General features: G+C 44.6%; 1 protein-coding gene across 1 annotated transcript in view; it reads right to left on the bottom strand.

Annotated features, from left to right (window-relative positions):
* optn (optineurin) overlaps nt 1-17,096 on the bottom strand; it is a 43,092-nt gene that overhangs the window by 7,341 nt on the left and 18,655 nt on the right. The window contains exons 6-12 of the mRNA XM_086010790.1: nt 15,667-15,824; nt 14,937-15,109; nt 12,804-12,919; nt 10,143-10,334; nt 4,431-4,524; nt 3,324-3,458; nt 2,249-2,401 (exon numbers count right to left, since the gene is read on the bottom strand). Of these exons, the coding sequence (XP_085866916.1) occupies nt 2,249-2,401; nt 3,324-3,458; nt 4,431-4,524; nt 10,143-10,334; nt 12,804-12,919; nt 14,937-15,109; nt 15,667-15,824 (1,021 nt within the window). The remainder of the gene's footprint in view (nt 1-2,248; nt 2,402-3,323; nt 3,459-4,430; nt 4,525-10,142; nt 10,335-12,803; nt 12,920-14,936; nt 15,110-15,666; nt 15,825-17,096) is intronic.

The raw sequence follows: 17,096 nt of genomic DNA, 5'->3' as shown, positions 1-17,096 counted from the left end.
AACATTTCCCAATCAATATACCCAACGGGCTACTATTTCAATAATTTCACTTCATTGGTGTCTGCTAGTCTTCCTTTAACGCACACTCGGTGCTCTATATTCCTTTGAAACCCAGAACATCACCGTGCGTGCACACAAACACAGGCATACACCTGCTGCCATTCCAACTCAAAGGAAATCAGAGAATTCAACATATGCAGGAAGCATAACCCTACCATATGCACATTAAATCTACTTACTGTGAACCCATTGGCTGGAGATGTTGTATTCCTGGTGATGAGCACATAAAGCATGGTTTCAATTGTCATCACGATACACAATTTATTCCTGAACATTCTGCGTTCCAGTTGCTAGACTGGAGTTAACAGGAGTATAACTTTACCACCAGATTATCTCCGTATGTAGGGATCAGGACAGACAAATTGGTCACTATGGATGTTGTTAAGTGACGAGATTAACCGGTTAACTGGCAGGCTACTAACGTGTTCAAAGCATGGGCCCGGAATTTGCGCTCCCGATGGCGGCGTAGCATATGCCGCTGCATGTCTTCAGAAAGGCCCCACAAGCTCCTGGTTTCCCCATGCGCAAAAACCCGGAACTTGCGATCCGTCAAGGTTCGTCACAACAGATCCACCAAACCGACTGAGAAATCACTTCTCGTTGGCGCAGAGTTGGGCTACTTGCCCAACTACTGCCCACGAAACTCTTACGGCTGGTAAAAGCAGGTGTAGGGCCTGCTTTCACCAGCATAAGGGTTAATATAATTCTTTTAAGTTTAAAAATAAAAAAAGGATGCACAAACACTTTAAATTACTTTATGCAAATTTTAGCCTGGATTTATAAAATTATTTTTCCAAAAATTAAATTTTTGTTGTATTGAAGGGACTTAATTAAATTTGAAAAATGAGCATTTATTTTAATTAGAGTTGTCTAAATTGTTTAATTATTTGGGATTTCATTGCATGTAATTTGGAATTCCGTTCAGAAATGACTGCAATTGAATCCTCCTTTCTCATTGGAGGACCGGGCTCACATGATCCCAGGGACGCTTCCGAACCACCCGAGTCCCTGGGATCCATGGGCCTTTACGCAGGCGTACGCATGGCGGCCCAGGACCCCAACTCTCCGTAGCTGTGGGGGCCAGGAGGCAAGTTCGGAAATATTTCGCGGGTTGGAGGTGTACTCCAAAAAGGTACACCCCCGACCGCAAATTCAAGGCCAGGTTCTAGTATTTTTAAGGACAAAAAGAAAGTATGGTTATGTGGAATGATTGAGAAAAGACAGCCAGCTCATCCTACTGAGCCAATTCACTTTCTCTTCTCAGCTTTTCTTTTTATCTTGCACCTTGCTGCATTCCAATAAAAATAGACTTGTGATAGAAAGGGAGATCGGTCACATTTCAAATCTTTGAGAATTATTCTATATTATCTACATTTACAGAATTTTGGTACCAACTTCAGTTTGCTTACTGGGCACAATATGGCAAATTGGAATCTGTGAACCATCTGAATTTGGACTATCCCCATCTATGTCTTAGAGCTGGGCAGAGACTGATTTATTTAATTTGGTAAAGTTACTTAGTAAATTACTTTAAGTTCAAACGTTAAAAGGGATCAGGAACAATGTTCGCTCTAATTTTTCCCCCCTGCACAGGCCCTTTAAATTTACTGCGCGGTTACTCACGTGCAGCATCTCTTACAGCCAGTGAGCGGCCTGCTCGCGACTGATGTGCGGCTGCGCACCTTAGGGGGAAACATTGGTCGGGAGATATAATTTTCACAAATGTTTCGTATTGCAGACACCGAACGCAAGTAATCGTGTTACTTTAAAAATCGACTGAAGTTTAGGATCATTTATTTGTTTGGCAAATAAATGTGGGGAGTTAAATATATATAGCTCTATAATCAAGTGAAATCGGCTGCGTCAGTCTTTAGCTAGAGTGTTATTTTTTACTTTTAAATAAATACCGATTCATAGATTTTAGCCTGAGACGCATAATATGATAGTTTGGTTAATCTTCCACTCTCCAAACACTAAGAGAATTTGACATTTCTAATAAGCAAATTACAGCAACAGTTTGACCCTGGATATATCCACATACACTGCATTCAAGGCCACATTTGGTTCACAGGGAGTGAGGGCTGACTTGGGTGGAGGTGGTCTTTGGCACCAAGCACAAGAGAAATATCTGGTATAGTCCAGCACATTGTAAGAGTTTCTAATGCAAACAGAAAGTTTTACACTTCACCTGTGCTTGGAATACAGCCACAGTTTCTATTTCTTCTTCCTGTTTTATAATGGTCTGCTTCATTATATCAATCTTTTGCTGTTTTTCCACCAGGGCTTTCTCAGCCATTTCTAATTGAGCAGAGACGTCAACTAAATCAGTGTTGTGTGCATTCTGAGTAAAGAAAGACAAAAAGGAGAGAGAATAGATAACGTCAAAGTAGATTTCTGCTAATAACTGATTTAAACCTTCAAATCAATCTAACCAGTTCGTAATTACAAATAAAATTTAAAAAAACATGCATTTCTATAATGCCTTTCATGACCACCAGACATCCCAAAGCACTGTACAGTTAATGAAGTACATTTAAAGTGTAGTAGTCACTGCTATAATGTAGAAAATACGGCAGCCAATTTGCACACCGCAAGCTCCCACAAACAGCAATGAGATAATGTGAAAATTATAGTGATGTTGATTGAGGGATAAATATTGGCCAGGACACCAGGGAGAACTCCCCTGCTCTTCTTCAAAATAGTGCCATGGAATCTTTTATGTCCACTTGAGAAAGCAGACAGTTTAACGTCTCATCCGACAGTGCAGCATTCCCAGTACTGCACTGGCATGCCAGCCTAGATCTCTGTGCTCGGGTCTCTGGAGTGGGACTTGAACCCACAACCTTCTGACTCAGAGGCAAGAGTGCTGCCCACTCTGAGCCACAACTGACACACTTGGAGTAAAAATTTTAATTGCTTCCCCATCCACTTCTATAAAAACATAGCGAACTGCTACAATAGTTCACCATTTGGATTACCTTTTTAAAAATAATTTCCCCCCCCCATCCAGTCTCTTTAGGTTCTCCTTTTAGCACTCCCCCGTTCAGGTGGTAAACAAGTGAGCCACTCCTGGTCTGCATGCAACACTGGTACTAGGAAGTTTTAAGATGCAAATTCTATTTTAATTAACTAACCAAGATCAGAAAGAGAGAGACTGAGTGGCTTAACAAAACATTCCTTGGAGGCAAAAATTACAACCTTTAAGTACGTGCAAACTACACCAACAAAGTTTTTTTTTCCTAAAAAAGACCTCAGAATCTAACCTGTGCATTCAACTCATCTGCTTGCTGTGCAACAGTCTGAGTCAGTTGAGCAATCGCTTGCCGATTTGCTTCCATCGTTCTTTTAGCTACATCCAGCTCAACAGTAAGATTGTTCAGTGTCTCCATCTGTTTACTCTGTCAGTAATAACACATCAAAATGGAATTCAAATTCAACATATATATTGCTATAGAATGATTAGGTAGAGATTTTCAGATGATATCACAATACATAATACCAAGTTAAAGAATTACATACAATATTTTAGTGTAGAGTCAATAAAGATATTTGATTAGATTTTTCTCTCAGGCCAGCTGTTATTGCACATCATACTGTTTTTAATACAGGGATCCAGAGAGGGCTCAGGATTAAATGCAACATCCCTCCATTCTGTTCCCAGGCCATGTAATGGGAATGGCCAAAAAGGCAATAGGGTGAAACCCCTCCGAGCTAATGGTGTTCTTAGCCAGCTGCTAGCACAGAGACGACACTCAAATTTTCCTTCCACACTTGTGGAAAAGTGCTCTGCCTTTGCTGAGCAGTTTCCCAGAAATATGGCTGGGACTGGGTGCTCGGCAAAGTGTATGTGATGTTGGGAGCGGGGGCTGTGGTGCTTCAATATGCTGGGTTACTGTGCCTGCAGTCAATTTAATAAAGAAACATTTTGCTTTTTATAAATAGTACAGAAAACAAGTTAGTTTGGTTATAAGTCGGTGTAGAAGGAGTTTTATGCTGCACTCATTAACCCACACTATAGCTGACCTGAGTATACTTAAGGCTGACACTAACTGCAAAAAGTACAAAGTTAATTTACTCAGAACTGATGAGCATAAAGAAGAAGAAGGAGGGAGGGAGGGAGGAAGGGAGGAAGGAGGTCTATACAGGAGTTTCAATGGTAGACATTTACACTCGCAGCATACTCTGTGGTGGTGCATTCATGTCAGAACTTTAAAATTCATTGTTTACAGCGTATTTATTCCACAGTTGAGTTTGTTTGAGTAAACAGTGGTGGAAAAAAGATAAGTGTTGACTTAAAAAAAAAAATCATTTTCACAGCACTAATACCCCCAGCAAAAAAAAAAATCAGACTTCCCAAATAATGAACATACCTCTTTAGTTTTCATTTCTTCCTTAGCCTTCATAACATCGTTGTAGTCTTGAAACAAATGATCATAGGCAGCTTGCATCTGTGCAAGTTTTCTCCTGTTTAGAAAGAACCAAAATAAATTACTAAAAAAGGAGGTATTAAGTTCTGTTAGTTATATGTTTACTATTTAAAGCATTTATTCTAAACATTTTATTTTACATAAATACAAAAGGAAAAAATATACAAAATAACTTATATTTTCAAGGCTATTCAAACATGAACGCCCTTACGTTATATCACCCAGAAAATATAGCAAATGTTTCTTCCCATTCGCTTCACTTTTCTATTCTGACGGTGCCACCTTATGCTGGAATTTGGTGCTACAGATGCCAATACCCCCTGGTACCTCACTCCAAGTAGCCATTCTTCACATAGCCTCAGTTGTCAACACTCTCGCCACTGGGTCAGAAAGTTGTGACCAATGTTCCCCGTAAGCTGCGCTTTGTTCTGCACGGCCTGTTTCTTTTAATGCGCTATCCCTTGTAAAATACTGCGCATGCGCAGAAATTTAAATGTAAAAGCTGGTGAGCGGCCGGCGCGGGACCTTGCAGATGACTGCGCGCAGCTTAGCAGGAACATTGGTTGAGAGTTCAAGCTATGGTTTGAGCTCGGCATGCAGACCGATTGATGTGCCTCAATAATTCCGAGACTCGATGTTAGCGAAACAAAACAAGGCTTTTATTAACTTAGAAAGTAACACGTAAGAGAGAGAGGTATCTTCCTTCTGGAGACTGAGGCCAGACTGAGCTAGCTTACAAAAGGGGCCAGGTATGGGCGGAGCCCTATATACAGCACATTCCAATAAACAATACAATGAGGACTGGGGGGGAAGGGAAATGACACTGAAACCGACCACAGTCACAGGCAGTGATGAATGGAATATTTCATCACATTCACCCCTTCTATAGATTTAGTCTGTTCGGGGGTTTGATAGTCCTCTGCGACTGACGTGGCTGTTGTGGTGCCGCGGGTGTCGGCTGGGTGTCCCCGGTAGCCTCCTGGGTCTCTGCCGGGGGTGCCGCTGGTCGATGTTCTTCCGGGGGTGCTGAAAGAGTAGTGGATGGGTAAGAGTTGCTGTGATCGTTGTTGCTGCTATTGCCGTGGTTGTTGTCGATGCCGGCTGGGGCGACGTCTTTTATGGACACGGTGTCCTCCCTTCCGTCGGCATGCCGGACATATGCGTATTGGGGGTTGGCCGTCTTGTGGCCCCTCACATGCCTTCGCACGAGTGCCGGACCTGGGGTGGAGAGCCATGACGGCATGGATACGCCCGAGGTGGATTTCCGGGGAAAGACAAACATTCGTTCATGAGGCGTGGCATTAGTGGCCGTACACAATAGCGACCGTATCGAATGGAGCACATCCGAAAGGACTTCCTGCCAGCGGGAGATAGGGAGGCCCTTGGTCCTTAGAGCTAGAGTGACTGCTTTCCATACTGTCCCGTTCTCTCGCTCCACTTGGCCGTTACCCCGGGGGTTGTAGCTGGTGGTACGGCTCGTGGCGATCCCCTTGGACAGCAAGTACTGGCGTAGCTCTTCACTCATGAAGGACGCCCCCCTATCCGTATGGATGTAGCTCGGCATACCGAACAGGCAGAACAGGCTGTTGAGGCATTTAATGACCGTGGCGCTGGTCATGTCTGGGCAGGGGAAGGCGAATGGGAACCGGGAGTATTCGTCCACAATGTTCAGGAAGTAAACATTGCGGTCGACGGACGGGAGGGGGCCCTTGAAATCTAAGCTGAGCCGCTCAAAGGGCCGTGTAGCTTTGATTAAGTGGGCTCTATCTGGGCGGTAGAACCGAGGCTTGCACTCAGCGCAAGTGCGGCAGTTCCTGGTCAGAGACTGAACTTCCTCAATCGAGTAGGGTAAGTTACGGGACTTTATGAAGTGGAACAGCCGCGTGACCCCTGGGTGGCAGAGGTCGTTGTGGAGGGTCTGTAGCCGATCCCCGGTGGCGCTGGCACACATCCCTCGTGAGAGGGCGTCAGGGGATTCGTTAAGGGCCCCTGGCCGGTAAATGATGTCGTACTCGAAGGTGGAGAGCTCGATCCGCCACCTAAGAATCTTATCATTTTTAATCTTCCCCCTCTGTTTATTATTGAACATAAACGCTACCGACCGCTGGTCGGTAAGTAGGGTGAAGCGTTTGCCGGCTAGGTAGTGGCACCAGTGGCGCACTGCCTCCACGATGGCTTGGGCCTCCTTTTCCACGGAGGAGTGTCTGATCTCGGGCCCTTGGAGGGTCCTCGAGAAGAAAGCTACGGGCCGCCCCGGCGAAGTCAGATGCATCACTTTCCACTTGAAATGGAGTGTTCTCGTCCACTGCCTGTAGCGTGGCCCGCTCAATATCCTGCTTAATGCTTTTGAAGGCGGCGTGGGCCTCAGCAGAGAGCGGAAAAGAGGATGCTTTCAAGAGGGGGCGGGCTTTGTCGGAGTAGTTGGGGACCCATTGGGAAGAAGAAGAAAATAACCCCAGGCACCTTTTCAGGGCTTTGGGAGTGTTGGGCAGGGGCAGCTCCCGTAGGGGGCGCAATCGGTCGGGGTCTGGTCCGATTTCCCCATTCTCCACCACGCTGCCTAGTATGCAGAGGCGCGTGGTGTTGAAAACGCACTTGTCCTCGTTGTAGGTGAGGTTGAGTTTTTGTGCGGTTTCCAGGAACCTCTCGAGGTTCGAGTCGTGATCCTGCTGATTGTGGCCGCAGATGGTGACGTTGTCGAGGTAGGGGAAGGTTGCCTGCAAGTAGTGGTCATCGACCATGCGGTCCATCTCCCTCTGAAAAACCGAGACCCCATTCGTCACCCCAAAGGGGACTCTGAGGAATTGGTAGAGGCGTCCGTTCGCCTCGAAGGCGGTGTACGGGCGGTCCTCTGGTCTGATAGGGAGCTGGTGGTACGCTGACTTGAGGTCGATGGTGGAGAACACCCGGTATTGGGCGATTTGGTTCACCATTTCTGATATGCGGGATAGCGGGTAGGCGTCTAGTTGGGTGTACCTGTTGATCGTTTGGCTATAGTCGATCACCATCCGTTTCTTCTCGCTACCCCTTACCACTTGGGCGCGCCACGGGCTGTTGCTGCGTTCAATAATGCGCTCTTTCAGGAGCCTGTCTACCTCGGTCGCGATAAACCGCCTGTCCTCCCAGCTGCACCTCCTGCTTTTGGTCGCTATTGGCCGGCAGTTAGGGGTAAGGTTCGCGAATAGCGAAGGCGGCTTTACCTTCAGGGTAGCCAGACCGCACACTGAGGGGCGGCTGGGACCCACCGTACTTGAGCGTGATGCTTTGGTGGTTGCACTGGAAATCCAGGCCCAAGATCACACTCGCACATAGGTTCTTCATGATTAATACTTTAAAATTATCGTATACAGTTCCGTTAACGGACAATTGTACCGTGCAGTAACCCAGAATGGTCGATGTCTGGGTTTTATCAGCCATAGAGATGGTACCCTGAGCAGGGACCACCTTTAGGGAGAGTTGTTGTGCCAGTTCAGGGTGGATAAAACTCTCCGTGCTTCCACTGTCAATTAAACATTTAACCCGGCACCCGTTTACCTCGATGTCCACCATTGATTTGGATAGCGGGTGCGGCCTGGTCTGGTCCACTGTGACCGATGCCACTGTAGGGCCCTGATCGATACAAGATGGCGTCCACGCTGTCTGCTCATAAGATGGCGGACCCCACGAGGTCGGGCAAGATGGCGTCCAAGATGGCCGCTCCCACGGCGCACACGCGGCGGTGGCGGGTTTTCCGGCGGGGTTCCCTCTGCACACCTTCCCGAAGTGCCCCTTCTTACCGCACTTAAAGCAGGTGGTGCCTTTCGCCGGGCACAGGTTTCTGGTGTGTTTTGGCTGCCCGCAGAAGTAGCAGTTGGGTCCCTGACGCGTCGCGGCTGTCGTAGGGCTTCTGGGGGGAGAGCGGGGCCCCGCCGGTGTCGGGCGGGGAAGATGCCTTCCAAGATGGCGGCGCCCTCAGTGCACATGTGGCGGCGTGGGCTGAAGAGTAGGCGTCCGAGTTTCTCTGGGCCACATCCAGGGATCGCGCGGTGTCCGCAGCCTGTTTCAGGTCCAACCCCGTTTTTTCCAGCAGTCTTTGCCGGATGTAAGTGGAGCTGAGGCCTGTGATAAAGGCATCGCGAACAAGCTCGTCAGTGTACACTGTGGCTTTTACATCTCGGCACTTGCAGTCTTTGCCAAGCATTTTCAGGGTGCTTAGGAACTCCTCCACCGATTCCCCAAGTCGCTGTGCGCGAGTAGCGAGCAGATGCCTAGCATACACCTCATTCGTAGGCTGCTGGTAGTGCGCCTTTAAGGTGTCGCAGGCGGCCAGGTACGTATCGGCGACTTGGATGAGGGGGTAAACCCGGTGGCTTACCCAATTCCGCAGAATTCCGAGTCTCATCCTCGCAGCGTCCGTAGCGTCTTTGACGGCTGCGGAATTGTCCAGGAAGAATTCCATACACTCAAACCAGTGTCCGAAGCGTGCTGATGCGTCCGGAGCATGTTGATCCAAATCCAAACGTTCGGGTTTCAGGAGTTGATCCATAGTGTTGAAAAATAAGTTAATAAAATTGATGTGCCTCAATAATTCCGAGACTCGATGTTAGCGAAACAAAACAAGGCTTTTATTAACTTAGAAAGTAACACGTGAGAGAGAGGTATCTTCCTTCTGGAGACTGAGGCCAGACTGAGCTAGCTTACAAAAGGGGCCAGGTATGGGCGGAGCCCTACATACAGCACATTCCAATAAACAATACAATGAGGACTGGGGGGGAAGGGAAATGACACTGAAACCGACCACAGTCACAGGCAGTGATGAATGGAATATTTCATCACACCGATATTCTAGTACAGTACGGAGAGTGTGGTCCTTTGGATGAGTACAGCAATATATACACAAGGAAAACGAGTTCTCCTGCTGCCCTGCCAAACATTACTTTTCAACCAATTATCACCAAAAAACATTCAGCTCATTCCTGCTATGTGCGACACTACTGGCACAAAATGCTTGCTGCATTAGCCTGTAAAACAACAATCAATACACTCCATAATAATTCACTGCGAAAAGCACTTTACAATACAGGAAACTCTTTTATCCAGCACCGACGGGATCGGTGTGGTGCCAGTTGATCAAAAAGTCCGGATTACAGAGAGGTATACTTACCAAGGTATGAGAGCCCCGTACACGGCCACAGGTGCAGGAGCCCCAGTTACTCAAAAAGTCCGGATTACAGAGAGGTATACTTACCAAGGTATGAGAGCCCCGTACACGGCCACAGGTGCAGGAGCCCCAGTTACACGGCACTTGTGCAGGAGTCCCGGTTACACGGCCACAGATCCAGGAGTCCCTGTTGCACGGCCACAGATCCAGGAAACACGGCCACTAATATATAATAAAACTTACCTGAACCTACTCCTGAATTTTGCCGGTTAAGAGAGGTTTCCGGATATTTAGGTGCCGGTTAAAAGAGTTTCCTGTATTTGAACGTGAAATAGCGCTCATAAATTCAAGTAACGCGGAAGCACCACAGGCGATTCGACTATGGGACATGACAGCACAGCCAGATCCCAACTCCACCCAACATCATGAAGCATTCTTTCACAATAGTAAATAATGAGTTCAAGATCAGTTAAATTCCTGCTGCAGTTTTGTGAGAAAATATTAAAGAAACTTACTTTTCCTCTGCTAATTTCAATTTTTCATCTGCTAAGTTCAATTTTTCATCTGCTAATTTCATCTGCTCAATTTTTTGTTCTGACTGTAAGCTTTCCACTTGCAGCTTCAGCTTTTCATTGGAAAACTTAAGTTGCCTCATCTCCTCCATGCCCAGGTGGACATTAGCCAGCTTTTGTTCCAAATCCAGACATCTGAGAGAGAACAAGAGGTTAATAATGATGATGCATTTTGCTACACCACAGTTCATGCTTTTCCTGCACCAACCACAAAAATCAGTCAAATTCTACTGAAAACAAAAAAGGAAACTATTGAAATTCTTACACATAAAAGTGGTTAAAATTTGGGGTTGAGACAAAGTTTTACATTCTCCAAGCTGGTTTGAATTTGATAGATATTTCTGTCCATCAAAACATTCTGGTGGTATCAACAGAAGCACTTGCATCATTTCGGAAACTTTTTGCGGTTTAAAATCATCCAGTTATCTTCTACAGACACCGACATGCATCTGGGAGGACAGTTATAGAGTGGAACCGTACAAAAAGAGAGAGAACAGGTCTAAAAAGGTGCAGCTTTTCTCCTAGCTCCAAGTAAAATCATGTGTTATTTCCATCCCACTTGTTCTCCATAAAACTCACATTTTAAAATGTAACTTTCTTTAAAATCGCCATTTCCACACCAAGAGGTAGCATTGAAATAGACAACATTCTGAGCAAGCCATGCAGCTTGCTGAGAACAGAACAGCAACACAAGAGTGACAGACACCAATGGGACACAAGTTCTTGCCAACACTGCTGAATGTTCCCATCTTAGCTAACAAATAATGAACTTATTCTGGCGTGGGGAAAAGAGCAGCAAACTGTTGCCGACGACAGGAGAAAAACGAAGGGCAACTTTCTTCAAGTGACAGTACCCCAGGCGATTGAGGGGTTAGAGTAAGAATCTATTTTGAATGCAGTGGTTGAATGATTGAGGATGTGTATTATGCCAGTGAAGTGAGGCAGCAGGTTGGTGTTCCAACGTGCTTTGCGATAAAACAGCATACGTGTTGCCTCCAATGATTCACCACGTGCAGCATTCTCTAGCCATGAGCTGATCTGTGCCCAGCCATCTACTAATGCTGTTCTATAACCATATGCTAGGAAGTGTTTGAAAGGAAGTGGTTGCAGTGGTGGGGGGGGGGGGGGGGGGGTAACTCATCCTCTGATTTACCTTTCCTCCCTACGGGAAAAGTACAGAATAAGTATGTTCCATAAAAAAAACTACCAGTGGTTTTAGGACGCTATGAATAAAGAGGTTAGAAACCGATTAAAGTTGAAGAAAAGAGCCCTTAAGGACTATAATAATGAAAAAACTAAAAGGAGAATAAGAAAAAAAACATGGAAAACGGTTAAGAGCAGGATAAGGAAATTGAAAAGGAAAAAAAATTAAAAAGCATCAAAAGGAATAGCAAGTATTTTACAAGTTCTGCTCTCCTCTCAGACGGGATTGCCGTCTGTCTTTTACCTTGTTCACCTTCATTGCAGATGTTGTTTGACTGGCTGAGTGTTTTCCAGCACTTTATGTTTATATTTTACAAGTACATCAGCTAAGAGAGAATTGTTAAAGTGAGGTGGGACCCCTGAGGAGAGGATTGCTAGTTGATTATAAAAAAAAAAAATGGCAGAAGTATTTAATAAGTGCTTCACATCAGTCTTTACTGAAGATGAGGATATCAGAGAGGAGGTGAATCCTGATGCATTGGAGAGAAAGATCAGTGATACTATGATGGATAAAAGGAAGATTTTAGATAAGTTAGTTAGCCTAAAGTTAGTCAACCTAAAGGAAGACAAACACCAGGGCCCAATGGGATATATCCTAGAATCCTGACCGAGGTGAGGGAGAAAATTGCTGAGGCCCTAGAAACTTTATTTCAGGGCTCTATTGAGTGTAGATGTGTGCCAAAGGATTGAAGATTGGCCAATGTAGTACATTATATAAAAAAGGGAGACAGTGCTAATCTAGGTAACTATAGGCCAGTTAGTTCAACATCTGTGGTACGGAAAATTCTATAGCCTCTAATTAAAGATAAAATTACCACTTATTTAGATAAAGTGGAAATAGAAGTAGCCAGCACAGATTTCAAAAGGGATAATCATGCTCGACAAACCTCAGAATTCTTTAAGTAACAGGTAGATGGGGAAAATGCAGTGGATTTAATGTACATGGACTTCAAGAAAACTTTTGCCAAGACACCACATGAGAGATTACAGAAGATTAAAGGAGTATGGAATTAAAGGGAGGATAGCAATCTGGATTTAAAATTGGTTTGAACACATATTATGGAGGTGATATAATGGAAGTGTTTAAAATTATGAAAAGATGGGATGGGGGAAAAAGCAGACCGTTTCCAGTAGTGGAGGGGTCTAGAACAAGGGGCCATAGACACCTAGATTACATGCAAGAGATTTGAAAGAGAGACCAAGGGAAGCTTCTTTACATAGAGTTGTAAGGCTGAGAGATTCATTTCCAGGGTTGTTCTCGCATGGGAAGAACCAGAGGTTCTTAGTCAGCAACCCATGTAGGCAACTTTCTACCAGCCCAAAACACAACCCCTTTTTTGAACATATACCGCGTTTCACCAGATTCAATTTACTTATCCATTTTCAAAGCATATTTCTTACCTCTCCTGAAGAGACTTCTTCATGTGTTCAGCTTCATCCAGCTTTTTCTGGGCTTCCTGCAAGTCTTTTACTAATGACATCACTTGTGATTTCAATACTTCAACTTCATTCGGAGACTGCAGATAAAGACAAACAGCACTGTGTTACTGACTGTTAACCTTATACAGTAATGGAACTGTATAATGTAATAACTGTGCTATAATGCTGCAAGTATTAAATAGCACAGTTTGTTTTAAGGAGCTAATTGTATGGCCATTATAATGTAGGATGCATTGCTCCCCACCCAATGCATATACTAATCATCGTTTAGATGACTGATGCCGTTACCGAATACCTCAATACTGTTAAATAATAATAGTTTCAATTTCACTGGTGTGAAAACAATAGTTCACATTTTGGCAAATATCCCAAATTGACATCTTGGCATAGTTGTCACCACCTGTTGGCAGAGGAAGGTTTTATTTACTTTTTGTTCTACAAATGATTGTTAGATACATTACAAAAGGGAAACCAAAAAAAGCTATGCATGCAAGAAAACTGGATAGTGAAATGCTAGATTTACATACCAGGAAGGTCTAAATAACTGACCATCACCACCTAAGCCTTACTCGGTCACTTAAATAGGAGTCATAAAAATAGCAGGTGTCCAGATCGCAAATGTCAAAATTCAACATGCAAACAAACACAAAAAATCTGGTTTGTATAAATGTTCACTAAGATTTTTTGTGACTGCGCTTGAAGGTAGGATAAATTCAAAACTAACCCGCAGACACATTGTTTCAGCGAGTATGGTAAATGTACGGAGTAGATAGTCTTGATTGCATTTGAATTAAATTAGATTAGATTTCTTACAGAAAACACTATTTTGGGATAGTGTATGAGCAATGTAGACAAGACAAGTGTAGCATGCTTGGGAGGAACAGGTGATATTGGACCTATGGATCCCAAAGCACGCATCAGTCAGCCTTGGCTCAGTGGGTAGCACCCTCGGCTCGGAGTCAGGTGGTGGTGGGTTCAAGTCCCATTCCAGAGACTTGAGCACATAATCTAGGCCGAGACTCCAGTGCAGTGCTGAGGGAGTGCTGCACTGTTGGAGGTTCTGTCTTTCACGTGAGACGTTAAACCGAGACCCCGTCTGCCTCTCAGGTGGACATAAAAGATCCCGCGGCACTACTGATGCAAGAGAAAGGTAGTTCTCCCGACGTCCTGCCCAACATTTACCCCTCAACCAACAGTTAACCTGGTTACTTACTTAATGTGTTAGTGGGACCTTGCTGTGCGCAAATTGGCTGCCACGTTTCCTACGCTGCATCAGTGACTACACTTCAAAAAGTACTTAATTGGCTGTAAAGTGCTTTGTGACATCCGGAGGTTGTGAAAGGTGTTAAAGGCGCTATATAAATGCAAGTCTTTCTTTCCACCACTAGGGGTTTCCTCTCAAGTCTGGGTCTGTTGTAGACGAATGACAGAGACTGATTGCTATGATAAGTCAACAACTCCATTATCTTTGTATCATAGAATCACAGAATAGTACAGCACAGAAGGTGGCCATTCAGCCCATCGAGTCTGCGCCGGCTCTTTCGAAGAACAATCCAGTCAGTCCCACTCCCCCGCTCGTTCCCTATATCCCTGTAATTTTGTCTCCAAGTATTTATCCAATTCCCTTTCGAAGGCTTCTATTGAATCTGTATCCACCACCCTATGAGGCAGCGCATTCCAAATCCTAATCATGCGTTGTGTAAAAAAGTTTTTCCTCATGTCGCCTCTGGTTCTTTTCCCAATCGCCTTAAATCTGTGCCCTCTGGTTATCGGCTCTTCAGCCATTGGAAACAGTTTCTTTATTTACTCGATCTAAACCCTTCATGATTTTAAACACCTCTATCAAATCTCCTCTTAGCCTTCTCTGCTCCAAGGACAACAACCCCCAGCTTCTCTAGTCTATCCGCTAACTGTATTCCCTCATCCCTGGAAGCATTCCAGTAAATCTCTGTTGTACCATGCGACTACCAGGATGGTAGAGATGGACCTTGGTCTTTTTTCGTTTAGCAATTCCTATGTTCCTAAAACAAACAAACTAATCTCCTTCACAGCAACCATTTCAGTTTTACAAACTTGGTGCCATTAAACACTTACTTGATTGTTCGGACTATTCAATCCCTCTACTGGAGCAGCTGTTTCAGCATTCTGTTGTTCTACATTGACGTGAGTCAGCGTACTCTTGGATGCCAATTCCCGTTTGGTATCGGACAAGGGCTGCTCTGCTGCAATCTTCGCAGTCGGTGTTGCAACCTCAGCTGTTTCAATAACTTTTGGAGAGCTCCGAAACCCTGTAAAATAGTCAAGTTTGAGTGAGTACTTACCGTGAAGGGAGCACAATGGAAGTTAATCTCAAATGACAGAAGTACCCCAACTAGATTGTTCTTTTTCCAAGTACGTAGGCCAAGAATCTTATGTAAAGTTGGATTTTTTATTTTTATTTTTTTTTAAGTTGGATGAAGGCTCCCACCTCTAACCCCATTCATTGTGGTTCTATAACAGAGAAATTATTTACTGTCCTTTCTTCAGTTTCCATTAGAATTTCAATCCAATTTGTCATGCGTCTAATAGTAAATGGCATGATCTTTTTCTAGTTCACTTCGTATGTCAACAGTCACACAAAATGCCAATTCCACTGTTCACACAATGACATCAATCAAGCGGTTAGAAGGTTGACAAAATCAAATTGATGAATAAATTGAATTTTGGGCATTACAGCCAATGGGGTCCATTATATAATCTACAATTCTCAAAACTACTGCATTAGACTTTGAAATAGAATGCTAAAGTACTTAAAAGTTTGGTACTAATAGTGACAGCTACACACCCTTGAAACCCTTTACCTTTCCTTTTGAAGATTGAAGCTCGTGTTCAAGTTTTTCCAATTTCAGAGTCTTGTCCCTCAGCATATGAAGGAGTTGGCTGACCGTTAACTCTTCTGACATCAGACGTTTCCCAGTATCGTCATCATGTGTTTTTGACCTGCTTTTCAATGATTGATCAAAATATAATTTTAAGTGTTAATTACATTAAACTACTGCTGATGAAAAAAAACAGAAAAAGATAATTCTTGAAAATGGTCCTTTCACAAATCAAGTATCATGAATTTCACTTATTGAATCTTCCAGGGAAGGCGAATTACCATCAAGTATAACTTCCAAAAGGATAAAGCTTTGTCAAATTTCTCATAAGCCTTGAAACTAATCTTGCAGAACAGCAAGGTGTCAATCCAATATTACAACCTACATTATTCAACCCTGACTAACAATATTCCACAGGTGACACTTTCATGCTCCTAGAAACCTGAAAAACATTGTGCTCAGTAACGCATGCATCGACGTCTATACTTAACCTTCAAAGCCACCTGCTCTTGATTGATCTGTAATTGTTTTCTGCTGGGACTCTCCCACACATCGTCAATTTTTCTAATTCCCCATAATATTGCAACATCTTATTCCATATTACAGACATCAATGTTTAAGATGTGCATGTTTCCACCCATCTATATATATAAATCGGTACTTCTGTCATTCTGTCTATCTGTCTGTCATCGCGTGTGCGTTGCGGGTATGCACTCGAAAGTTACAGGGCGTACCTACGCGCGCGTTACCTCCAAAGAAAGCTTACGCTTCCAAGACGGTTTTAAGCGTATTTACGTTTCGGCCGGGCTAAAATTGCGCCCACGGTATCCCAAAAACCTTCAACATTCCGCTCATTAGCATCTCATTATCCGCTCATTAGCGACAGAGTGACCTCGAGCTCGACCAATCGTACGCCGGGTTGCTGGCGTGTGCCGCCGGGCCAATCGGTGCGCGTGTGGCCGGGCTTTATCGTTCTGAACCGAGGTGAGTCGCCGCCATCTTGATTCCAAACTTTTCCTTTCTTTTCCCGCTTTCTGCGTCTTAAAAAAAAACGTTGGCTTTTAAAACACATTGTTTTAAAAAAAAATGATTTAGAAAGTAATTACCTTATCTAATCTCATTAATTTTCCTACCTTTCCCCGTTTTTCCAGGTAGGCCTAGAAGCCCTCGGCGTCTCCTCCGCACCCACGCCCGAGCTAGGCACCTCCCGGCCCCACTCGAAGGCCGGAGGGCCGAGCCTCAGCCCAGCGCCGCTACGGTGCGCACGCAGCAGGAGCTGAGACGTCTCTCTCTGCCGGGGCTTGCTGAGCGTCCAGCGTTACCCTGGCAACGGGCGCAATCGGCGGTCTTCACCTCGGGGGGGAGGGGGGGGCGGCCCGCGACCCTCGGCGGGGGG

Source organism: Somniosus microcephalus, chromosome 17 (genome assembly GCF_052327205.1).
Source record: "Somniosus microcephalus isolate GS21.2 chromosome 17, FLI_Smic_1.0, whole genome shotgun sequence".
NCBI lineage: Eukaryota > Metazoa > Chordata > Chondrichthyes > Squaliformes > Somniosidae > Somniosus > Somniosus microcephalus.
This window is presented reverse-complemented; position numbering and strand designations above follow the sequence as displayed.